This window comes from Triturus cristatus, chromosome 6 (genome assembly GCF_964204655.1).
Source record: "Triturus cristatus chromosome 6, aTriCri1.1, whole genome shotgun sequence".
NCBI lineage: Eukaryota > Metazoa > Chordata > Amphibia > Caudata > Salamandridae > Triturus > Triturus cristatus.
In genome coordinates this window covers 1,859,447,975-1,859,474,242 of record NC_140589.1, presented here as the reverse complement: position 1 = coordinate 1,859,474,242, position 26,268 = coordinate 1,859,447,975, and the positions used below count along the sequence as shown (strand labels likewise).

The 26,268-nt window shown below is 42.9% G+C and overlaps 1 protein-coding gene across 3 annotated transcripts in view; it reads left to right on the top strand.

Moving 5' to 3' along the window:
• The window catches only part of LOC146822214 (uncharacterized), a 167,687-nt gene that overhangs the window by 59,738 nt on the left and 81,681 nt on the right, over nucleotides 1-26,268 (top strand). For 2 of the 3 annotated variants that reach the window (XM_085613365.1, XM_085613367.1), the window contains one exon: nucleotides 16,284-16,433. In XM_085613365.1, coding sequence (XP_085469491.1) covers nucleotides 16,284-16,433 — 150 coding nt within the window. Of the gene's footprint in view, nucleotides 1-15,228; nucleotides 15,276-16,283; nucleotides 16,434-26,268 lie in introns of all 3 variants that reach the window. The other variant, XM_085613366.1, reaches the window with a different exon arrangement.

The following is a 26,268-nucleotide window of genomic DNA, read 5'->3' as shown; positions in this document are numbered from 1 at the left end:
GGGCTGTCCTAATAGAGGCCAAGAGAAGATACAAGGCTGCGGCAGATAGGAAGAGAAGGCCCGGGCCACTGTACCGCACTGGAGACTACGTCTGGATATCCACAAGAAACATGAGGTTTCGAAAGAACAGTGTGTTCCATCCCAAGTACATGGGCCCCTATCGAATTACCAAGTGTATGGGTCCCGTGAACGTGAAGGTGTGCTTGCCCCAGTCATTGCGGATACACCCTGTCTTTCATGTATCATTGCTCAAACCAGCACCCTCCAAGCCGTCTGGGACACCTAGGCCGGTATGCGTGGAGTCGGAGGTGGAGTATGAAGTGTCGGGCATACGGGCGTCCAAATGGCGCAGGGGGAAGCTGTGGTACCTGGTTGCGTGGAAAGGCTATGGCCCGGAGGAGCATTCATGGGAACCGGCTGAAGGGGTTCATGCTCCGCGCTTGGTCTCCTTGTTCCATCGGCGTTTTCCTGCCAGCGCTGGACCCGTGGGGAGCCGCTGAGAGGGAGGATGTACTGTCAAGAATTCCTGTCATACAAGGGAAACACGCCCTTATGTAAACAGGAGAGCTGTTACATAACTCAAGGGAAACACGCCCTTATGTAAACAGGAGAGCTGTTACATAACTCAAGGGAAACACGCCCTTATGTAAACAGGAGAGCTGTTACATAACTCAAGGAAAACACGCCCTATAAAGGGAGGAACCGGGAGGTACAAGGCTGTCGGATATTGTGTTTACACCGACGTACCTGCTTCGTGAAGAGCAGTGTTCCGGAGTGGTGCTCCAGTAAGGCAAGAACGGAGGTAGGTCGAGTCGTTACTAGGCCTGGGCGGCAAATTCCGTTCCGTTCGCGGAATTCGCGGAATTTGGGTAATTTCGCGTTCTGCGGAGAATGCGAAATTGCCCAAAATTCCGCTTTCCGCGACTTCGCGAAATTTTTGCTTGTTCGCGTTCTCAAAATGCGTGTTCGCGAGATATTTCTCCCCGAGCACGCAAACAGCGATTGTGAACAGGAAAAAAGCATCGCGAACAAGCAATTCCGCGTGTTCGCGGAATTTCTGCGTGTTCGCGTAGATTTTTTACCGTTTCGCGGAGATTTGCGTAACGCGATTACGCAAATTTCGCCCACCCCTAGTCGTTACTCCCTGGGCCGTGTCTTGCCCCATCGTCACCTGTGAAGGACCCGGAAGCTCTACCGGTCAACCATTGAGCTTCGCTTTTTGACTCGGCTGAGTCCAAGCGCAGTGGCGCTTTTGCTGGTTGGAGTCGTAACTCCCAGCCCGACCAGAGACACAGGGACTGCCAGCTGTAACGCACACCAGGAGGTGTTTGCCGCGTTACAGACTCGGAAGTCCACAGGATCGATCGAGCGGCTGCTCTCGGTTCAGTCTTCTTGCTTGTGATTGGGGTATCGGTGACGCATCACCAGGAGGTGACTCCGCGTCCCGGTGCAGTCTGAGGAAGAGGTTGAGCGGCTGCTCCCTTCAGGTAGAGACCCCGGCTGGGTGTTTCCCTGACTCCTCGATTCTCCCCAACACTCTTCGTGCCCCTCACAGCCTACCGATTGGCATTGTCGGCCATTTCATTTCTGCCCTCTGTTGGCATACGCCGGGATCGGCGTATATGCAGAGGACGGTTAGGACCATCCGTGCTGTGGGCTGGTAACGTACTTAGCCTGGAGGATTCCAGTGACTATAACTTTTGTTTGTTCATTGTATTTTATTTGCCTTCATTAAAAGAACTAACCCTTCACAAGTGGTTGCGTCCTCATTGTCGTGTCTGTTAAACGATCCTGAGACGTTCAGGGCGTTACAGTAACCCCCTTGACGGAATTGACCTCAAAGAAGCAACCCCGCAAGGTCATATGGACAGCTGCATGCCAAGAAGCCTTTGACACACTGAAACATGCGATGTGTACCGCTCCAGTACTAGCAACACCAGATTTCAGCAAGGAATTTATTGTACAGACTGATGCCTCAGAGCACGGCATAGGTGCGGTGCTCTCACAACTCAATGCCGAGGGCCAAGATCAACCTGTGGCCTCCATATCCAGAAGACTCCTCCCTCGGGAATGGCGATGGAGCACCATTGAGAGAGAAGCCTTCGCGGTGGTCTGGGCTCTGAAGAAGTTGAGGCCATACCTCTTTGGCACTCACTTCCGTATCCAGACCGACCACCGGCCCCTTCGCTGGCTCATGCAGATGAGAGGCAAAAACCCCAAGTTGTTGAGGTGGTCCATTTCCCTACAGGGGATGGACTTTCGGGTGGAACATCGGCCCGGAGTTGACCACGCCAATGCTGACGGTCTCTCCAGGTTTTTCCGCCTTAGTGATGAGAACTCCCTAGAGGTTGGGTAGCTCTCCCCTCTTTCGGCTGGGGGGGACGCATGTTGGACCTGTCAGCCCTAGGGTGGTCTCCCCTTCTATTTTTGTATCGTGCCTCATTTTTTCCACCCTCATTTTTATGTTGGACTAGGTCTCCGGGCGCCTTTTCATTGCCAATCAGTGTTAAGGTGCAGGTGCTCCCTTCTCCCAAGATGGCTGCCACAGGCCCTTGCTACTGCAGAGTGGTCTTTCATAGTAGCACCCTAGCTGCCAGGAGCTGGATGGAACCCCACAACAATGTTGCGACTCCAGCCCGCCTTTTTGTCCCATAGGTAGAGTGGGGAAGCTCCTGGAATGTGCTGGAACCTTCTAGAAGGGAGGTGTGGTTTTTCTTTTGCCGCCTTGGCTAGAGGTCACCTGACCTAGGGCTACTTAAGTGAGGGAGGGAACTTTTTGTGGTGAGTTGGCCATTGGGGTGAAGCAGAGCTGGAAGAATCCACCAGGAGTGTAGGCGGTAGGGCTTAGCCAGGGACTTATGCCTCTGAGAGTGACAGGATTTAGGTGCTGCCTCTTAAGTGAGTGAGGGACCCTGTGAAACCCACTGATCTTGCCCAGTAGTAGGAGGACCCAGAGACTCTCTGCTAGCCTGACTAGGAAGGACCTAGTCGCCTTCTCCATCCCTACCCCCCTGTAACAGAACCCCTTAAGGGCGCCAGATACATCTGCGCCAACAAGACTTTATCTGACAGCTAAGAACAGAAACTTACAAGCCAAGCACTGAGACTGCGTGTCCAGATTGAACTTTCAACTTACAAACCAAGCACTGAGACTGCGTGTCCAGACTGACCCCCGAACCCTGATGTGAAGCCGATTGGAGAACCACCGGGGATCAACCAGGTATTAGCGCTGTGACCCGTGCGCTCCCTGCCCTGGTCTGGGACCCCCGGCAGCGGGCTCCGCTGAGCACAGAACCCCCATCCTTAACTTTAGCACCCCCCGTGTTGCGCAAGCCAGCGCACTCACCGCCGTGACCCTGAGGCCGGGAGAAGTACCCTGCCGTGTAGTGAGGCCCGTGGAGAAGCCCAGGGCCCCATCGCTGCCGTCGCAGCTGTGAGGAGAAGTGCACGAGGTCGAGAGCGAGTGCCCCCATCAACGCAGGAACAGACGCCTTCCAGCGTGGAGATCGAGGTAAGCCCGAAGGCTGGGATTGCCCCGGTGCGCCCCCTGCTGGTTGGGAGCCACACCGCACCCTTGGCCCGGGTTCCCACTCCGTGGGAGTTCCCCCTGAAGCGCGGTGCCTACGAACTGCGCCGGAGCAAGAGACTCGCTCCGCAAGTCCCGAGCGCTCCCTGCGGACAGCCCCGTGTGAGACACTGACTGCACCCGAGTACGAGCGGCGCTTGAATATCCCTCTTCACGAATAGCGCTCTGTTACCCCTGCTCCGCATTGGAATACTAACTGTCATTGCTTACGAGTGGCGCTATGATATCTGTGCTCTGCAGTGATATGTTACGTGCTATTGATTCCGCGTAGCGCGCTGGTATTCCTATGCCATACTGAAGAGTTACGTGCTATTGATTCCGAGTAGCGCGCTGGTATTCCTATGCCATACTGAAGAGTTACGTGCTATTGATTCTGAGTAGCGCGCTGTTATTCCTATGCCATACTGAAATGTTACGTGCTATTGATTCCGAGTAGCACTCTGTTATTCAGATGCCATATTGAAGTGTTAGACGCTATTGAGTACCTGTAGCGCTCTATTATTCATGTGCCAGGTTGAAGTGTTACGTGCTATCAAGTCCGAGTAGCGCGCTGGTATTCCTGTGCCATATTGATGTGTTACACGCTATTGATTACGAGTAGCGCTCTATTTTTATATTCCCTATTACGGTGCTATGTGCCAGAGATCACGAGTAGCTCTCCCTGCTAGGTGCCCCGTTCTGAGGTCGTCACCGGTTAGCGCGCCCAACGTGCGTGTGCAGCTACGTGAGTGGTAGTTGTGCCCCAGGCAGTACTGTCATTTCCTGAAATTGCATATGTGGTAGAAATAGCCTTTATAGCTCCTGACTGCTATGGCCATCGCTAGCTATTGTATTATCCGCATATGAAATGTACTGCTACCTCATGAACTGCATTTAACGTGATCTACTTGGATAAACTTGAGTATTTACACAACTCCTACAGTGTGGCGTCACTTATTGTGTGTGTTCCTCGTCGCATGTGAGGTGCGTGTTGTATGGTTGCTTTACACACAGACCTTTGGTCGCCCGACCGCTCGTGTCACATTACCGCCGATATGGCCTGGAGACCCCAGGTCCTACACCTCCCATCAGTCGCCCTCAATGCTAAGTGCCAGTTCAAGTCTATAAGCAGCCCCTGCCTCTGCTTGCTGTTCCCACAGCATCACAAGTGCCGGTTCCAGTCTCAAAAGCTCTGTTTGCTGTCCTGTTTTTCAACAGACAACTCTTCTCCAAGGATGCTGTATTTCATCATCAAAGCAGTCTACATGTGCCAGAAGAAATTATTTCTCAACCATTGTTTACAAAGCCACGCTGCAACAGTGCCTCATTAACTAAGTTGTTCAAGATCTCTTCATGACGTCCTGAGAGTTCGCTTCTTCTCGACAGTCGTGTTGGCAGCAGGAGCGCGCCGTGAGCCACCCGGCACGGCGTCACTGTGCGCGCCGCCATCTTTTGTTTGGCAGTAATCTAGTCTCTACGAGGCTCATCGCAATTGTAGTGGAAGTGCATGCAGGCACCACCGGAGTTTGTCGCTACTGTGCCAACCTTTGTCTATAAAGTTTATTTAAATTTTATGGCACACAAACGTGCTGGCTCTCAATTTTCTTGTGTGAGGAGACAAGCTCGTCATTATGGAAATATGCAGGGAGAAATGCAGCGTGTCCCAATGCCAACTGAACCGGACTGGTTCTTCATCACATGGCTTTTCATTACATCTGATTCAGCGTCATGTACGTCGAGCATGACATCGGGCGCGTGTATCAGCTGCCCAGGTCATTGACATGGTATTTTGTTTCCAGGTTGTGTGGTGAGTCTCTTTCGTTCCATCTTCAATTAGACATGCTGGAAAGTACTTTGTGCAAGCCCTGAGATCCATGACTTTCGATGACAGGATTTTGTCTTTTCAAGCAAAAAGACCTAGACTGAGCATGTCATCACACCAACTACTCTGCGGTGACGCGCACATCTGAAGTATTTTTTTTGCAAGTTTACGCCACTTGTTATTACAAATTTTGTTGGGTGCCTGGTTTTTCATTTTACCTATTTTTGCATATTATTCAATTTCGCTGCTAGTTTGCAGAATTCCTTGATTTAGGTAAAATGTCACAGTCTTGGCAAAATGTGTAATTGTCTCTCTTGTGTAGCACATTCTTTATGAATACATTTAATGTATGGTGGCATGTTTTCCCCATTTTGTATCTTTGCAGTTACGCATTTTTCTTGTTCTGCTTCCCTTACGCAAGGGTGTATATGTTATTGTGCAGGCATGCCACATCTTCTGTTCTCTTTCATTAGGGACGTCTTAGTTTTCTAGTGGGTGGCATTCAAGCTCTACTCCCTTCAATTGGGAATGGGCGTGCGGATGGGTACGAGTCCCATTCACACAGAGCACATTTCTTGACCCTTTGAGTGTTTGTCCTAAGGGTGGTGTTTTATTGTACATCCCTTTGGGTGTTAGTCCGAGCTTCACAGCGACTTCCTTTTCAATCTAGGTTCTTTTGTTACGCTCAGGGCAATTGTGCAACGGTTTTAGTCCATTTGCATCTTTTGTGCTTCTCTTTCCCAAGAGGTAAGTCATGGGTTCCCACCCATACATTCACAGTCTAGTTTACCCTACACAGGGTGTACATTATGGGCCTTAGTCCCATCTGTTTGCTGTACGTTTATACAATTTTCACATGTGCACTATTCTGTTTCCCTCTCACAGAGGACCCATGCAAAGGTCACAGTCCTATTGCATTAGTGCGGGTTCCGACCCAAACACTGTCAGTTCTACCCTTTTACAGGGAATTCATGCAAAGGTTACAGTCCTTTTGCATTACCATGGGTTCTTACCCAAATATTCCTTTCGCTTTTAGGAATATGTCATGAGTACCTACTCATATGTGCTGTTTTAACACAGTTACATTACTACAGTGCACGGTGTGGTTTTTCCACACAAAGTTTGTCCTTACACTTATATGTGTATGGGGAGCATTCCCAGTTTTGTGCACAACTCATCTCTATCCCAAGAGATTAGTCATGGGTTCTCACCCATGCATTCTAGTTCACATATTTAGCTTAGGTTTATACCCTATTTGAGTGCTTTTCGTGCTTTCATTGCTAAGTATGTTCTGTTGATATTCTATTTTTATTGCTATTTTTGCACTGTTATCTTTGCATTACAATGTTGTCATTGGCTTATGATAATGGTGTTTAGATGGGGAATCACCCTTATTTTTCCTCATATTCCTTGTTTCTTTCTTCTTTTTGTGTCTCTTGTGGACTCTGGACTTTTCCTTGCTTTTCTGTCGTGTTTTCTTCCTCTGCGTTTGTCGCAGCCTGTAGCCCTGTGTTCTGTTTGTTTTCCATTTTCAGCCCCATTTCATTCCTGTTCTGGCCAGTGGGTGCGTTTTGGGGGAGTCTTTTGTGCTTTCTTTTATCATTTTCTCTTACGTTGATGCTTCTTCGCTATTGTGTAAGAAGGGATGGATGGTTTCTATGTTTGATTTCCTTTCTGCTCTTCTTCTATGGTTGTTCTCACACTGCTCTTCTTTTGATGGATGTTCTTTTATTGTTGTTCTTTTTGCTTTTGTATAATCATTTTGTTTTCACTTTCTCAGGTTCTTCTCTTCTGTTTCTAGCTTTTTGTTTCCTCGTATAAGAAAGGGGGATATGTTATATCCTGCTAATGTTAATCCAATGCTATTCTACTACAAGTGGAATGTTAATGTGATGATGCTGTCAGAATGTTGGGGAGTCTGTCAGAGAAGGGACAGTTGACTGGGCTGAGCTGCCTGCTGGCTGCTCCTGGTGGGGTCTCCCTCTGGACCTGAACAGATCCTCATCTGGTCCTCTTTTTATCTACCTGTGATCTTGTACCATCTTCCAATAAACTTACATAAATCATCACAACTGAGTGGACTTGATCACTACAGTATTTTGGCGACGATTTCATCTTAAAGAACCTGCTACTTCCACCTCATCAATCTTCAATCAACTCAAGCTGGCACCGCTCTCAACTCACACTCTTGACCCCACCAGTGACCTCCCATCAGTCGCCCTCAATGCTAAGTGCCAGTTCAAGTCTATAAGCAGCCCCTGCCTCTGCTTGCTGTTCCCACAGCATCACAAGTGCCGGTTCCAGTCTCAAAAGCTCTGTTTGCTGTCCTGTTTTTCAACAGACAACTCTTCTCCAAGCATGCTGTATTTCATCATCAAAGCGGTCTACATGTGCCAGAAGAAATTATTTCTCAACCATTGTTTACAAAGCCACGCTGCAACAGTGCCTCATTAACTAAGTTGTTCAAGATCTCTTCATGACGTCCTGAGAGTTCGCTTCTTCTCGACAGTCGTGTTGGCAGCAGGAGCGCGCCGTGAGCCACCCGGCACGGCGTCACTGTGCGCGCCGCCATCTTTTGTTTGGCAGTAATCTAGTCTCTACGAGGCTCATCGCAATTGTAGCGGAAGTGCATGCAGGCACCACCGGAGTTTGTTGCTACTGTGCCAGCCTTTGTCTATAAAGTTTATTTAAATTTTATGGCACACAAACGTGCTGGCTCTCAATTTTCTTGTGTGAGGAGACAAGCTCGTCATTATGGAAATATGCAGGGAGAAATGCAGCGTGTCCCAATGCCAACTGAACCGGACTGGTTCTTCATCACATGGCTTTTCATTACATCTGATTCAGTGTCATGTACGTCGAGCATGACATCCGGCGCGTGTATCAGCTGCCCAGGTCATTGACATGGTATTTTGTTTCCAGGTTGTGTGGTGAGTCTCTTTCGTTCCATCTTCAATTAGACATGCTGGAAAGTACTTTGTGCAAGCCCTGAGATCCATGACTTTCGATGACAGGATTTTGTCTTTTCAAGCAAAAAGACCTAGACTGAGCATGTCATCACACCAACTACTCTGCGGTGACGCGCACATCTGAAGTATTTTTTTTACAAGTTTACGCCACTTGTTATTACAAATTTTGTTGGGTGCCTGGTTTTTAATTTTACCTATTTTTGCATATTATTCAATTTTGCTGCTAGTTTGCAGAATTCCTTGATTTAGGTAAAATGTCACAGTCTTGGCAAAATGTGTAATTGTCTCTCTTGTGTAGCGCATTCTTTATGAATACATTTAATGTATGGTGGCATGTTTTCCCCATTTTGTATCTTTGCAGTTACGCATTTTTCTTGTTCTGCTTCCCTTACGCAAGGGTGTATATGTTATTGTGCAGGCATGCCACATCTTCTGTTCTCTTTCATTAGGGACGTCTTAGTTTTCTAGTGGGTGGCATTCAAGCTCTACTCCCTTCAATTGGGAATGGGCGTGCGGATGGGTACGAGTCCCATTCACACAGAGCACATTTCTTGACCCTTTGAGTGTTTGTCCTAAGGGTGGTGTTTTATTGTACATCCCTTTGGGTGTTAGTCCCAGCTTCACAGCGACTTCCTTTTCAATCTAGGTTCTTTTGTTACGCTCAGGGCAATTGTGCAACGGTTTTAGTCCATTTGCATCTTTTGTGCTTCTCTTTCCCAAGAGGTAAGTCATGGGTTCCCACCCATACATTCACAGTCTAGTTTACCCTACACAGGGTGTACATTATGGGCCTTAGTCCCATCTGTTTGCTGTACGTTTATACAATTTTCACATGTGCACTATTCTGTTTCCCTCTCACAGAGGACCCATGCAAAGGTCACAGTCCTATTGCATTAGTGCGGGTTCCGACCCAAACACTGTCAGTTCTACCCTTTTACAGGGAATTCATGCAAAGGTTACAGTCCTTTTGCATTACCATGGGTTCTTACCCAAATATTCCTTTCGCTTTTAGGAATATGTCATGAGTACCTACTCATATGTGCTGTTTTAACACAGTTACATTACTACAGTGCACGGTGTGGTTTTTCCACACAAAGTTTGTCCTTACACTTATATGTGTATGGGGAGCATTCCCAGTTTTGTGCACAACTCATCTCTATCCCAAGAGATTAGTCATGGGTTCTCACCCATGCATTCTAGTTCACATATTTAGCTTAGGTTTATACCCTATTTGAGTGCTTTTCGTGCTTTCATTGCTAAGTATGTTCTGTTGATATTCTATTTTTATTGCTATTTTTGCACTGTTATCTTTGCATTACAATGTTGTCATTGCCTTATGATAATGGTGTTTAGATGGGGAATCACCCTTATTTTTCCTCATCTTCCTTGTTTCTTTCTTCTTTTTGTGTCTCTTGTGGACTCTGGACTTTTCCTTGCTTTTCTGTCGTGTTTTCTTCCTCTGCGTTTGTCGCAGCCTGTAGCCCTGTGTTCTGTTTGTTTTCCATTTTCAGCCCCATTTCATTCCTGTTCTGGTCAGTGGGTGCGTTTTGGGGGAGTCTTTTGTGCTTTCTTTTATCATTTTCTCTTACGTTGATGCTTCTTCGCTATTGTGTAAGAAGGGATGGATGGTTTCTATGTTTGATTTCCTTTCTGCTCTTCTTCTATGGTTGTTCTCACACTGCTCTTCTTTTGATGGATGTTCTTTTATTGTTGTTCTTTTTGCTTTTGTATAATCATTTTGTTTTCACTTTCTCAGGTTCTTCTCTTCTGTTTCCAGCTTTTTCTTTCCCCGTATAAGAAAGGGGGATATGTTATATCCTGCTAATGTTAATCCAATGCTATTCTACTACAAGTGGAATGTTAATGTGATGATGCTGTCAGAATGTTGGGGAGTCTGTCAGAGAAGGGACAGTTGACTGGGCTGAGCTGCCTGCTGGCTGCTCCTGGTGGGGTCTCCCTCTGGACCTGAACAGATCCTCATCTGGTCCTCTTTTTATCTACCTGTGATCTTGTACCATCTTCCAATAAACTTACATAAATCATCACAACTGAGTGGACTTGATCACTACACACAAGTAGAAAGGGGAGTTGAAGGGAAGAGCATGCACTTCTCCACAGGACTGCTGATGTCTCTCCCCAGTGCTGGTGGCTATGAAGAGCACAGCTTGTACTGCGCCAAAGATTAGCGCTTGTCCTCAACAGCTGATAACCGTTCAAAGCTTTGTGTCAGCAAGCACAGTCACAAAGATGTACATTGTGCACAGGTGCATTTTTCCCATTTTAATTTCTATACCTTCTTGATGAAATAACTAATAACATTTCTTTTTTTTTAAAACCACAGCCAGAAAAAATTACAGCATTGTATTGTGAACCACAAGGAATGGAGTTGCCATTTTTCACCAACGTTCCTTTGGGATGCTCAAGGGGGATGTCTGACGCAAAAACCCACATGCCGTTGTAAGGCATGCCTTTACAAAGTGTTCTTTACAACATGAATGCTATACTATGCACAACCTTTACTGCACATTTATTTCGCAATGATTATCCCTTTAACATGCATGCCTTTACAACTAATTTAATTTTAAAAGCATGAATGTTAAAAGCATGTGCGTGGTAAAGGTTTTCCCTTGCTCCAGTCCTGAGCCCTAAAACCGGACACCGGTGTGACGCCTCCTGGTCCCCAGCTCTTTTAAAAAATACCTGGCCCCTACTCTGATTTCTTAAACTAGACCCGGCGCAATCTCCCCTCACTTGTAGTAGTTTGTGTCCTTTCAAAAACACACCCGGCCCCAGCCCTGAGCCCTAAAACCAGATCCCTGGGGCAACCTCCCTGGGCCTTATATGAAAAACCGGCCCCAGCACAAAGCCGTAAAACAGGCTCCTGATGCAAAGGCCCGCACCCTTGCCCAAAGCCGTGAAGCCGTACTCGGCCCTCAAAACCCCTAGGCTATATCTAATTCCCCTTATCTCAGGAAAACAACAACGACTCTGTAGCTCTTCAAGGCTGAGGCACAGGTCATAAAGAGGGAGTAGAAGGATCTCTTTCTCTCCTCTAACAAGACTGATTGCCACACAGGTGATTTACCACCAGTACCACATATATGCCCTTACTATTCGTACCGTTACAATGTAATTGGTTGTAAAGGCATGCTTGGTAAAGGCATATGTGTTGTAAAAAATGCATGGTAAAGGCTATGAATGGTAATGGTACATGCGTTGCAACAACCGCGTGGTAAAGGCTATGTGTGGTAACAGCCACATTGTAATGCCTATTTCCCCTCAAGTGTCTAGCTGTGTGCACTGATTCTCAACGATATGTGTGAATTGCAGTTCAAAAATTGTGCAAATGCAGCAATTCTGCTTCGCTGAGGCTTTGTGAACGTTCTTTCTTAAATGTGGTCAAATTGTTGTCTTGCTGCTAAAGAACTCAATACCTGGACTACAACCTCTTTGGCTTCAAAGAGGTCAGACCAACTTTTCACAAAGGACAATGGCAACATTGGTAATAAGAATGAAGTGCAAGAGCTGAAAGTGAGGCCTTGAAGTGCAAACACAACAGGATGTGCAGAACCCACGTGGACCTCAGTGGAAGCAAATGTCTTAAGACTTTGGAGTGAGCACAGGTGGCGCAGCGGCTACTTATTTCACGGGGGAACCATGTCGGAGCCGAGGAAAGACCTCCATACCTGCTAGGATCCGGCATGGATATTGTGGGTAAGGTGAGACACACTATTCAACGCAAGGGTATCAATGACAATGGTGCATTCTGGGCAGGGTTTAAAGCTACAAATTCCTCTGAGACCTTACCTGGAACACTCAACAATGTATTTCATTAAAGGCAAACTCAGACATGTCAATGACTTGATTAGAAAAAATATTCTTTTCAAGAATATAATATACATTGCAGAACAAAGACCTTTAAAAACTGTTTTCAGAATTGTCAGTTTCACATACAATTACATAAGTCAGATCTGGAAAATATATCATTTACATTGACTAGATGTTTAATGGCACACTACCGATGAATAATTGTATCTTACTATATGTTTCGATAAGACCCAGGATGTAGCATGAGAAAGCATAGAGAGAGACAGGAAATGTGCATGTTGCTTCTATGTATGTTGAGTGTACATACCTTGTACAGGCTGTCTGTCCACAATTAAGCAACACAATTTAAAGTTGAACATTTAAGAAAATTGATTTAGTCAGGTAGAGACCTTAGTGCAAGAATGATCTTAAAGAGTATTAAATGTTGACATTTTTAGCCGCAGAGCTCTTGTGTGCTGAACAGGAGATAAATAAATGGGATGAAAATAATGTCAGCAATAGGTTAGTTCATTCCTATAATACAGATACAGCAAATACATTAACCAGGAAGAGAAGCACATTGTTATTATGCACTCGTGGCTTTATATCCTCTAGTTCATCCTGACTGTAAATCCATGAGAAGTCACTGGCTATAAATCATAATGTGGATATAAAAGTCAGTGTATGGCATTAAAATAATCTTCTTTCCTATTCCATGTAAGAGGGATTGCCTCGTAAAAAGGGCAAACATGTTGATGTTGCTGCTTATACCTCATTCCTTGCTCTTCCCTGCCATGAGTTTGCTTTGCACCTTGAACCTAGACTCCTATTTATTCTTCTTACTCAGCAAAAAGTCATGATTTTATGATTGCTACACTCAATTGTCTTCAAGATATGGGAATTCTTGAAGCATTGAGGTAACTGCATAGGTTAAGAACATTCTCCACTTCAAAGTTGTAAGAAAGTAGATTATTGAGTGTGGTGAGTGACTACCCATCTTGAGGAACAAACACATGTGAACCACTGAAGTCACTAAATACACCTAAGCTAAACCCCCTAGTAGCAATGGCACTGAACAGAAAGGCTTAACTTAAAGGCAATGTGTGAAGTATTTGTGCAGTACCAAAACATCCATAAAGTCAAAACTCCAATAAGGGAAACTGAAGATATGATTTTTTAAAGTTTAAAATAGGAATAGCACCAAGATGAATAATGTACCAGTGATAATCAGTGGCTGCAGTAAGTGCAATTCGATGATGACCGTAATGGAGAGTGGGTTAGTTACACCATCTAGGTTCATCCTGGTCAAAGATTGTACATTCTCACTTTATCCTTTAAATCCCTATCCACAACACGAGTACCCATCTAAACCCCTCTGGATCTGAGAGGGGGCACTCAGATATTTGCAGGGTGTCAAGCAGAGAGAAAATGCAGAATAAAGTTCAGGTACGCATGCCGGTCAGCTGGGCAAATTCATGAAAGTCCTCCTGTAGCTTGTTGTTTCCATGTAGCTTGAACAGGAGGTCAGCCTTATGAGCCTTGGAGTCTACTATTTTTTCCGAGCACAAGAGGGAGCAGGCCCAGTCCTTCAGGACTCCTGTCACAGTCACAGCGAGTCCACTCATCTTCTGTTCATCCTCTGATCCAGAAAGATTTTTGAAGTCAGTATCTGTAGGTGCCACACTTATGTTTGGCACAAGCTATTGGGTGAGAATGACTCCTGGGCATGCACTAAACAATGGGGTAAAGGTTCCTGGGGCATGCCCCACCCACTTTGATTATTTTCATGATGGTGAAACTGTTTGGCCACACTAAACTTATTTTCATATCATATTTCCATTCCTTTCAAGTGTGCCTCTAGTGTTATTTGTAAAACCCAGAGAGAGAAGGTCTAGTGGGACAAAGGAGGTCCTTCTACAGTAAATTCATAAGAATTATCTTAGCTTCCTGTTCTCTGTGCTCCAAAGTGTTATAGGTAAACAAAGCTGACCTCCAAACAGGGTTTGATACTCAAGCAGGATTTGACACTAACATCAAAAAGGATCCCCTGCCCTGCGTATTTTGGGAAGTTCAGAGGAGTCAGCTCTACCCCATCAGGTCAGTGTTTTGTTTGCTCCTGGGAAGCATTTCATGCCTTTTCCACATCTATTCAAACACTAATTACTGGTTGCCTTAAGTGGGATTTCAAGTTTAGCCTCTAGGAGTGTCAGGCATAAAAAAGGTAACTTTCTAAAATGTACTTTTCCTTAAAACGCATTTAAACTCTGCTTTCATATTTGAATTGGATCATTAATGACTATTGAAAATAGTTATTTAGTTAGTTTTCTCGCTATTTTTTTTACTGAGATACAGTATTAGAATATTAATCTGTACTCTGGTTTTGTAAATAGGATAGCTAGGCCTGCCTCAGTGAAAAATAGCTTTTGGGTGAGAGTGACTTTAAAGACATGTTAACATTAATGTTCTGCCTGTCCTACTTGTTAATACCATGCACCCTGCCTTGTGGGTGAGAAGGCCTACACAAGGTAGACTTATTAATATTTGAAAGGGAACTTTTGACTTGCTGTAAGGGCTTATTTTGTCAGGTCAAATAACATTGTTTTACACTGCTGTTATCAGGCTACACTGGTAGGCCTGAAGTCATATTTGTACTATCACTGCAGTGGTTGGCACAATAGGGGCTGCAGTCCTCTCTTCACATTTAACGTACATGCCCTGAATACATTTTGTACCACATACTGGGGGATATTAAAGGTAAGTTGAAAACACTAATTAAGAAATTGTCTGCTTAACCATGTTTAAAGGGAGAGCACAGGCACTTCAGCAATGTTTACCTGGGTTAAAGTGCTAGGAGGTGTAACATCAGCAAAATATAGGTTTAGCAGGGTTAAAGTGCACAGAAGTCTAACACCAGAAATATATAGGTTGTGGCAAAAAGCGAAAAATCTTGGGTGACCACGCAGAAAAGGTAGATTTCCTACACCAGTCATAGTCTAAGGTTTAAACAATAATGCAGAAAATATTACCAAACCATAATGCAGCAACTAACACACTTTTTTTCTCAGTTTCAGTAAAACTAGGAACATGTCCACCAGAACCCTGCGATTGCAAGGTACCACTGCATGTTCGACATTGTAGGGATGACAGTGGCTGTAGAGGCAAACAGAAATGCTGCTCTCAGTGTGGAATAAAGTGCATTGACCCTATTGGAATTTCATTTATTTATTTTGTATATTTTTCTGTAACAATATGGTGCCAAAATGCATTAGTGCTCGCTACATGAAACAGTAAGGGGTACAGCTTAAAATACGAAAATAAAGTAAATCTAATTATTACTGTTGAGACAAGGCAAAATTGAAAGTACAGGATAGCAGTGCAGCCTAGTGATATAATCATTACAAATATTTACTGACTTAATCTTTTTTGTATTCCGTCACTGAGGACTCTGTATTCCACTACTTGCCCCTTGTCACCTTTGTTGACTGTGTAACATTACCATGGTGCTCTGATGTCATGGGTCACCGGAGTGCTTCTTTTTGCCTGAGAATGTCAACTACTTCCTGTACTAAGATGTTGCAAAACTGCTATTATCCTGTGCTCTCAATGCTGCTGGAGTTAAACTATCCTGGCGAATGAGGGGTGAAACCCCAAAACCGGTCCTAGGATGCCTATTTTCAGACCAGGGAGGACCTGGCCTGGCAGTTCGGGCTGGATGGTTACTATGGGGCACAGGGTCAAGACTGATTTGCATATGGCTCGTTTCAAACTGGAATGGCATGGGGAGCAAAAAAAGGATAGATTTAGGCCCAGATCTATGCACTGGGGTGAATGTATGACAATGTTCTGCATTATGTCCATCAACTGTTTTTTTAGAAATTATGCAGTGAGAGGCACAGGCTTTTTTACCTGTACCTCTGGGGAAGAACTGCCTATTGGCTCTCTTATGTAAAGGTCTGCATAGGACACATAACTGGGTTAGTTGTCCTTATCATGTCTGGCAGATGTAGGAAGAATGCCTATGTTTGACATCAAGAGTGTGGACTTAGCTAAATTGTGAAGAAGATATTTAATACTTGACTGAAATATTCTAAATTACATTGTGGTCCTATGTATGTTTCAGAGAACCCAGGATTTTGCCCAGTCGATCCAGAAAAGGAGAAACAGTGTGGCAAAATCCTCCCACCACAGTGCAAAAGCGATGCACAGTGCAGAGTTGGCGAGAAGTGCTGTTTTTTCGACTGCAGGTTGCAGTGTGTGAAAGCTTTGCCAGGTAATGAGACACATCGAAGGCACGGGCCTGATGGAGGGGAAAACAGAGGGCCTGTTAAAGGTGGAGCAATATTCTTCACTGATCTACTCTCCAATAGAATGCACTATTTCCACATTAGAATGTCATATCTTCGTCATTAGGATCAAATCACAGTTCCAATGTCATTGCATTGCTGTCCCTTTCAATCTGTTAGTTTACTATAAAGTTATTCTACAATGTTAATTCTGTTTTTAACATTCAAATATCCTACAAAATAGGGTGTTTTATGTAGTTTCCATCCCACACAAATATAGGGGTTCATTATTGAGAAAATGTTCTGCCAAAACCTGCTGTCTCTTTTGTTCTGTATGGAATGACGTCAGTAAATCTTTTGTCCAGTTTGTTCAGTCTGATTGCATGAAACGCTACTTAAACAAAGTTTGTTGTCCCAGGAGATTCCGTTCCCTTCAATAATTTCTTCACTAGTAGTGAAAATCGAAATACATTTGCTACTACAGTGAGGCCTAATCCTCCCATAGGATAACATTGGGGTTTCCTCATTACCTTTAATAGGCTGTAATTTTGAATTGGGGGCAGGTGGATGTTTCATGTTTACTACCTATGAAATAAGAATGATAAACATTATTTAACACTAAAGTTGGATTTTTCAATAGAGTTTTGAAAATGGCACTTTTAGAAAGTTGGCATTTTCCTGCCCTTAGCCCTTTGTGCCTGCAGCCTGTCTTGGGTCACATGACTGGTAGCGGTTGACAGTTAGACTTTTTGACTTTCTCCCAGACAGTCTCACATTAGGTGTGCTTCAATGGGCCATGTGCTGGCTGGATCTAGTTGGAGCTCAGCACAGCCCCACAAACAACTGAATAGCCTGTACTTTGCATTCACACAAAGGGCCTAATGATCCTGTATTGTCAGTGCTGTCAACTTTGGAGCCAGGGCAGGGAAGTTAAGAAATTCCATTCACTTCAAAGAAAGCTTCTAGAAGCTTTTCCCACTTTGCATGAGAAGGGCACCAGTGTATAAAAATAGGATTTTCAGACCCATTCTTCAGTTCACTACTGGACCTGCGGAAGGATTCTCAGAGGACTGCCTGCTGCTGTGAACTACTGTTTACTCCGTCAGACTGCTGCTGTACCAGGGAGGACTGCTTTAGTGCCTTGAGCCTATCTTGAACCCTCAAAATCTAACCCTGCTGTTGCACCCTGCATCTTCACCTGTATCCAGGACGACCAGAAGTAACTCCGAGGGCTAGAGTGCAGGCCTCCTTTTACAGAACCACATGGACATAAAAGGCTCCCACCTTCTTGAAACCACACCTGGACCCAGCCTTAGTGAGTCCTGAACCCCCAATAGGTATCCCCCAGTCCAGGGCCCTTGGTTGTGGTGCTAAAGGTGCTCAGATGGCAAAACACCTAAACTGACGAATTGAACTAATTTTGACCCAAAAGTGCTCTGAGAACCGGGAGGAGACTGGGACCAACCTACTCGCCTATTCGCCCCAGGGCTTCGCTGGTTGTATTGAATTTGCATCTTCTCCCATTATGTTCTTCTCCACAGCAGCAAATACTTTTCAATGGACCTTTGCTAAAGGGGGATTCGGCCTGTGGAACTGTCTTCGGCTGTAGCCTTCCGCCTCGTCCCGCTGGAGTTTTTCGACTTCCATTTTGGCGACTAAGTCCAAACATAGAAAACTTCACTACGTTTTTGACCCAAGGCCTTCCAACAAAGATTCTTCCTGCTCGGACACCTCGTGCAAGATTGTTCCCAGAACTTTACCTTTTCAGACACTTTTTCTCAGAATTTCTTCTAAGTCAGAAGATAGACACTGACTGTACTCAATGCCCTTCTTGTACCCAAACCACGCTCTATCAAGGGGCCATAACTTTCAACTTTGACTACTAGAGGTCTGTGGTTAGCGCTTTGATCTTTTAAGCGCTAATTTTCAATAAAATCTTTTTGTTGTTTTGATGTCAAATAATTTATTACAATTTACTCTATTTTCTAAATTGGTTTTGCATTCACCTGTAAACCTGTTTGTGTGTTGTGTTAAATACTTTACACAATGCCTTTAAGTTAAGCCTGACTGCTTTTTGTGCCCAGTTACACAGGATAATTTAGTGACTTTTTGTGGTTCAATATGAAAGGGATTGAGGCTTAGCTTGACCAGGGCTCACACCCCAGTCAACCAACAACCCAATTTCTCACAGTAGGACATGTCAACCTTAGGTTTACATATTGAGATAGTGAAAATCTCCTAAAGTCTTCTTACATTTTAGCACGGCTACTTCTCTCATTGACTATTACTGGGTTACCTGATTAAACTTAATAATTGATAACTTCAGTTTGGGAGCAGCTAGCGAAAAACTTCAACTTATTTGAATTATAATGCTCTTTTATAGTAAAGATGCATTTTAAGTTACTACTCTGAAAATGCCACTTTTCCACCAATCAGTAGTAACTGCGCCTTTGCGGACTATTTAAAGTTTGGATGATGCTGGACTGATTCCATGCATCCCCATGGGATATATTGGCTCTTGTACCAGCCAGCTTGAAGTGCCATTGCCAGCCCCCTAAACCTGAACAGGAAGTGAACAGTTTTTGCAATTACTGAACATGACAACTCTGGTCCCCCAGGAGACATGGTTATCGATTTCAAGTTTCGCTCAGTCGCTTGTACTTTCTTTACTCTGCGAAATATACAAAGAATGCACAAAGGGTGTTTTCAATATTTATTGAACTGAGTGATTTTTGTATAGAATAGATGGGCTGTGATGATTAATACACAGAATCAGATATAAGTTATAATGAGTTTCAACATAGAAAATAAAACAAAGAATTCGACCATCTCCTGTTAGGAAGCAAAAGGCTATATATAGAAAATGGCATCCTTGCCTCAAGTTGACATTGTAATTGGGCAACCATTGTTTGTGTTCTACTGATAGCTGTGTCGCCATATGGATGTAATAATAAAACACATTTGTATTACGCATGTGAGAGGCCCTGCACCAAATGCCAAGGCAGTGTGATAGGATTCACACGAAGTGTTCTGTGTCATCAAGGGTAGTGTTGCGAAACCAGTCCAATCATGACGAAGGCAAAATGTGTGTCAAGCGTTACTGTGTCAAAGTGAAGGCAACTTTAGGGAAAGGTTTGTGTGTATGCAAGAATGGTACTATTTCATACGGGGTCTAACTCGGGCACATGAAACTCACTCCTCATACGTATGTTGTTAAAGCTACTGAAAGCAAATCAGTTATATGTTAGCGTAAAAGAAGATGATAAGAACTATCTATATTAAAAGTGCTTGAAAGGTTTTAAAATACATACTAATGTCACTTGGAAGCCCAAAGCATAAAGAAAGCCAAGTGTATGTGTGTGTGTACTTGTGTGTGTGTGTGTATATATATATATATATATATTCACTGAAAAAACCATGGGTTTCACACACGTTATAGTTAGGAATTAGCATTTAAAAAACCATAGAAATTCAGTGAAAAAACCATAGGTTTCACACATGTTATAGTTAGCTGGACATTTTACTCGTAAAAAACCAATGAAATTGCCCCGTTATAGTTAGTTCAGCTAACTATAACTCGCACGCCCGCAATGCACTGCTGATGACGTCACATATTACATCACTCATGACATGGTCAGTGACATCACTCATGACATCACTGATGACATCTCAAATGACATCACTGATGACATCACTGATGACATCATCCTTGTGATAGAGTGGCAGACCTCCTCTCACCTTAATATAAGCTTTGATACACACATTCAAAAATAGAGACTAAAATTTTCAAAACAATGGACATACCAATACCAGTTACAACAACCTCTTCAGTAATTCTAAGATCCACATACACATCCACTCATTCACCAACAGTCCTATACAGTCACTCATACATGTACTCACTCATCATATGTACTCATACACCTATACATCCTGTTACATAATGCCACTCATCCATAGAGTTACTCACACACATAGTCACTCATGCTAATAAAGAATCAAACATACATTCACCTGCATATACAGTTATACACACACCACCACACTTACTTCTACGGAAACTTACACATACTTAGTCTTTTAAACAATCACTTATAGAAACACATACTTATTCATACAGGAACTCTTTCAATCTCTCCCTCTCACATATACTCACATATATACACCAATAGTCACATATACTAGTTTAAAACATATGTAGTTACTCCTGAAGACACTATTGAGACAGTCATTCACTCACTAACACACCCATACACACACTCATCCACCCATACAGTCCTGCACACATGCTGTCTTCAACACATACAAACAGTGAGTCACTCATTCATTCACCTATGCACTACGTAATACCCCCCACCGAACCATACAGACACTCAGACTGATACTCAAAAAAACAACTAATAACCTATATAGACACCCATGTAGCTACTCACCAACCCATGCAGCCACTTATACACAAAGTGAGAGATACACTTAATCAGTCAGTTACACAATCAATTTTACAAAAACAAATCATCCATTTAGACACTTATATACCCATTTATTCTTCCATCGACCTTGAGATATACATATATAAAACATATGTAATTTTCAGAAAAACACACATTCACTGGATGATGTCATCAGTGATGTCATTTGAGATGTCATCAGTGATGTCATGAGTGATGTCACTGACCATGTCATGAGTGATGTAATATGTGACGTCATCAGCAGTGCATTGCGGGCGCGCGAGTTATAGTTAGCTGAACTAACTATAACGGGGCAATTTCATTGGTTTTTTACGAGTAAAATGTCCAGCTAACTATAACATGTGTGAAACCTATGGTTTTTTCACTGAATTTCTATGGTTTTTTAAATGCTAATTCCTAACTATAACGTGTGTGAAACCCATGGTTTTTTCAGTGAATTTGCAAGGTTTTTTAAATGCTAATTCCTAACTATAACGTGTGTGAAACCCATGGTTTTTTCAGTGAATTTGCAAGGTTTTTTAAATGCTAATTTTTTTTTTTATTCTTCATTTTTTTCAAACATATTTTTAATTTAATTTTCTTTCCTTTTATAAAGACTATGCTTAAATTTTTAAAATCCTTAACTATTTTTTTTTAATATATTTTTTAAAATAAACATGTAAAATTTATTTCCAGATTTTTTTTATTTTTTTATTTTTTTTTTTTAGTACGCGTACCGTAAGCTCACGGTAAGCGTACGGTTTACGCAACGTCCGTAATCTATCTACGCTGCTTGCGTATAGTTACGCAATTTGCGTAGCCGCGCGTACTGCGCGTGGGACGCGTGCGCGCTTACGCCACACGCGCACGTTACGCGGAAGTGCCGGGAGTGACTGTTATGCGCATGCGCGCAAGCGAGTGTCTTTTTTACGCGCACGCGTACTTTTGCCGTAAGCGTACCGTAAGCGTACCGTAAGCGTACGGTAGGTCATGTGATCATGAAACACAACTTTTGATTGGTTGAAACTACTTTCAGTTCTAGAACTCTCCTACACCACACCCATTCCCCTCATTTCTGCTTGTGATCCCTTGGGAGAAGGAGCTGGTTTGTCTTTGGGATACGATGGCAGAACAGCAGAGCTCTTCTGAGAGTGAGCCTAGCACCAGCAGCACTGTCTTGAGGCAGAGATCGAGGAAACAAAAGCCTTCTTATGTTTGGGATTATTTTACTTTTCCAGAAGGCCAGCAAAAGGTGAATGCACCCTTAGTTACTTGCTGTCTGTGTAAGCGTGTACTTTCTAGAGGTAATCCTAACAGGAAGTATTCCTTTGGGAATCACACCATGAAGAGGCACCTCCAGGATGTACACGGAAGGACACATGGTCATCTTTTTGGAGGTAACTCTTCAGAAAGACGAGCCAGTACATCCACAGCAGCTCAGCCTGGACCATCATCTGCAGGGCTTACTCCTTCTTCTGCAGGTCAGGTGAGCCCTTCATCTGTGGGGGGAGAATCTCCTTTTGCTGGCCCTCTGGAAATGAACCTTCGATTTCGGAAGGTTGATATTCATTGCACATTTTGTAAAGGTCTAATTTGCCATAGGGAGACCAGTGTTTCCCTAGTGAACAACAAAATAGATCAGCACATTTGTAGCTTTGAATGATTTTCCCATGCTTCCTTTCCTCTGTCCCTGCATGAACACAACGGTTCTTTTAAGAGCCAACCTTATCTTTCATCTTTTTTTTACAAATGTTTTTAAAAACTTTTTTTTATTTTTTTTTACCGTACGCGTACGGTGCGCGTACCTTTTTTTTATTTTTTTAAAAAAACACTAAAAATCATTTATCACATTACATTGTCCTTGAGAGACTACAATTATTATTATTGACTTACCATACTCACTGAAAAAATATTTATTCATTTCTTTTTTTAAAAAATAGTTTTAAAAATGTTTGTAGTTTTCGAAAATTTTCTAAATCTATCTGGAAAAAAAGAAAAAAGTATTAATATTTTTTAAACATTTTATAATACATTACACATATTTACATTTTTTACCAAAAAATATTTTTGCCTTATTTTTGCTGTTTTCAGAATATATTGCATTTCACTATAAATTGTGAAAGCAATTGCATTCATCATTTTACAGCGGGCAAAAAAAAAAACCAATCACAAAGATTGTATTAAAAAAGCCCTGATTCTTTTTTTACTTAAACTTTACATTATAGAAATGCATAATATTGTAAAAAAATATCATCTAATACCAATACTTATTTCTTTAAAATACCGTCTGATATGTTTGTTTCAGAAGTATAATCACAATATTATATCTCAAATAACTCCAAAATACATCTGATTTCATGCTTCTTCCCCCAAAAATTCGCTCCCCCTTTCCATCTAATGCAACTGTGAAATCACCAGAGCAAGACGCAATAAATCTCTGCCTATAATTCCTCTATGCACACAGAGTCATGTTTTCACATTAGTCCCAAAACGAAATTTCTTTGCCATTTTGAAAGCACACTTACTGCTCTTTTTTTTTCGGGCCAAGTGAAAATCACTTTTACAGACTGACACATTATGAAACCTTTTTTTAAAATTTATTTAATTGCACATGTCCAAGCGGTTTTTTTTTCAGACCACCACCATGTGTATTCTCTGTGACTGCCTACACTCCAGCAAGGGCAACCAGCCTTAGTGATGCTGAATGTATTTGCATTACAGACTTAAACCTGAAAACCCCACTGGCTTCTAAATACTGTGCATGACTATACACGGCAAGCACATGGGTGTGTGCTAAGACTCTGCTTCTTCCCCCAAAAATTCGCTCCCCCTTTCCATCTAATGCAACTGTGAAATCACCAGAGCAAGACGCATTAAATCTCTGCCTATAATTCCTCTGTGCACACAGAGTCATGTTTTCACATTAGTCCCAAAACGAAATTTCTTTGCCATTTTGAAAGCACACTTACTGCTCTTTTTTTTTCGGGCCAAGTGAAAAACACTTTTTACAATTGGAAATCACTTTTACAGACTGACACATTATGAAACCACTTTTTTTGATTTTTTTAAATGCACATGTCCAAGCTGTTTTTTCAGACCACCACCATGTGTATTCTCTGTGACTGCCTACACTCCAGCAAGGGCAACCAGCCTTAGTGATGCTGAATGTATTTGCATTACAGACTTAAACCTGAAAACCCCACTCGCTTCTAAATACTGTGCATGACTATACATGGCAAGCACATGGGTGTGTGCTAAGACTATGCTTCTTCCCCCAAAAATTCACTCCCCCTTTCCATCTAATGCAACTGTGAAATCACCAGAGCAAGACACATTAAATCTCGGCCTATAATTCCTCTATGCACACAGAGTCATGTTTTCACATTAGTCCCAAAACGAAATTTCTTTGCCATTTTTAAAGCACACTTACTGCTCTTTTTTTTTCGGGCCAAGTGAAAATCACTTTTACAGACTGACACATTATGAAACCTTTTTTTAAAATGTATTTAATTGCACATGTCCAAGCTGTTTTTTTTTCAGACCACCACCATGTGTATTCTCTGTGACTGCCTACACTCCAGCAAGGGCAACCAGCCTTAGTGATGCTGAATGTATTTGCATTACAGACTTAAACCTGAAAACCCCACTCGCTTCTAAATACTGTGCATGACTATACGTGGCAAGCACATGGGTGTGTGCTAAGCCTCTGCTTCTTCCCCCAAAAATTCGCTCCCCCTTTCCATCTAATGCAACTGTGAAATCACCAGAGCAAGACGCAATAAATCTCTGCCTATAATTCTTCTATGCACACAGAGTCATGTTTTCACATTAGTCCCAAAACGAAATTTCTTTGCCAATTTGAAAGCACACTTACTGCTCTTTTTTTTTTCGGGGCAAGTGTAAATCACTTTTACACACTGACACATTATGAAACCACCATGTGTAACTACAACAAAAACAATTCCCATTTCTATTATTCATTTCTTAAGTTACCACATACATACCCTCTCAAACTGTAAACTCACCTTTAAAATTAGTTAGTTGTGAAAGAAATGTGACACTCAAACAGCAGATTATCAGAGCCAGGATCTCTGTTGTGTTCACCTCTCTCCTCTCAGCAGAACCAGATAATGGCAAACTTTCCCTCTATTTTTCCACACATATACATGTAAGTTTCAAATCTCAGTGCTTCCCCCTTTTTTTCACATGTAATCACACATTTCTATTGGTTGAAAACGAACCCTTTTCCAAAAGTACCCTTCCCCCAACTTGACTTCTGCCTAGTACCCTTCCCCCAACTTGACTTCTGCCTGCTACCATAGCAACAGCTCATGGAACACTGCTGTGTGCAGTTAGGTCAGAAGTTCGACACACAATGTTTCAATTCCACAGAGCAAGAGTGCTTGACTTTTCAAACCTAACAGCAAATCCATAGTACTGTTCTTTGGTTACACATTTTTTTGTACCAATACAAAACATGCTTCTATTAATTTTCACATACAGCCTAGTTTTTATTCTAGAATGGTATGAAACAGCCAATCAGTTCTTTTTGTTTTAAAAAAATATGTATGCCTCCATTTCCAAACTGTCTTTCTTTTCATATTGCCATTCTACTGAAAGACACCTCCTGAGTGCATCCAGTTCTCCTTTGAAGATGTTCACAGTGTGGATTGTAGGGCACAGCTTGTCTTCTGGAGTGAAAAGTATGCAGAGAAAACAGATATGGTGAGAGACCTTGCTTTGCCAAATGTAGACATTAAATGGATTGGTCAGAGAGGGTTAAAGTGGCACCAATTGATGCCATTGGTGAAATCCTTCATTCAAATCCAACACCCTGACCTCATAATAGTGCACTGTGGTGGCAATGACCTAGGCACTTTGACTGGGGTAGGTCTGGAAATGCTTATGAAGGACACCTTTGCACAACTGTTTTCACTTTTCCCTAAAACTGCCTTTGTGTTTTCCAACATATGCCAAAGGCAAAAATGGAACTGGTCCAATCATTTCTGTCCACAGATTGACAAAGCAAGAAAGCACGTCAACAAATCTGTTTCTGCTTTCCTCCGTGACTATGGTATGGGTGCCATTTACCACAACAACTTGCGTTATGACATGCAAGACATTTATAGAGGAGATGGTGTGCACTTCAATGATGAAGGGAACAGAGTCTTCCTCTTGAACCTTAGACTCTGCATCGGTACTTACTTGTAGGTACCACTAAAAAAATGACTTCATAAACACAACAGCTCTTTTTAGAGCTCCCTAATTTCTAAACTCTTAAATCTGCTTTTCATTTATCTATTTTTATTTTTTTACCGTACGCTTACCGTAAGCTTACCGTACGCGTACCCCGTGATTTTTTTTAAAATCAATA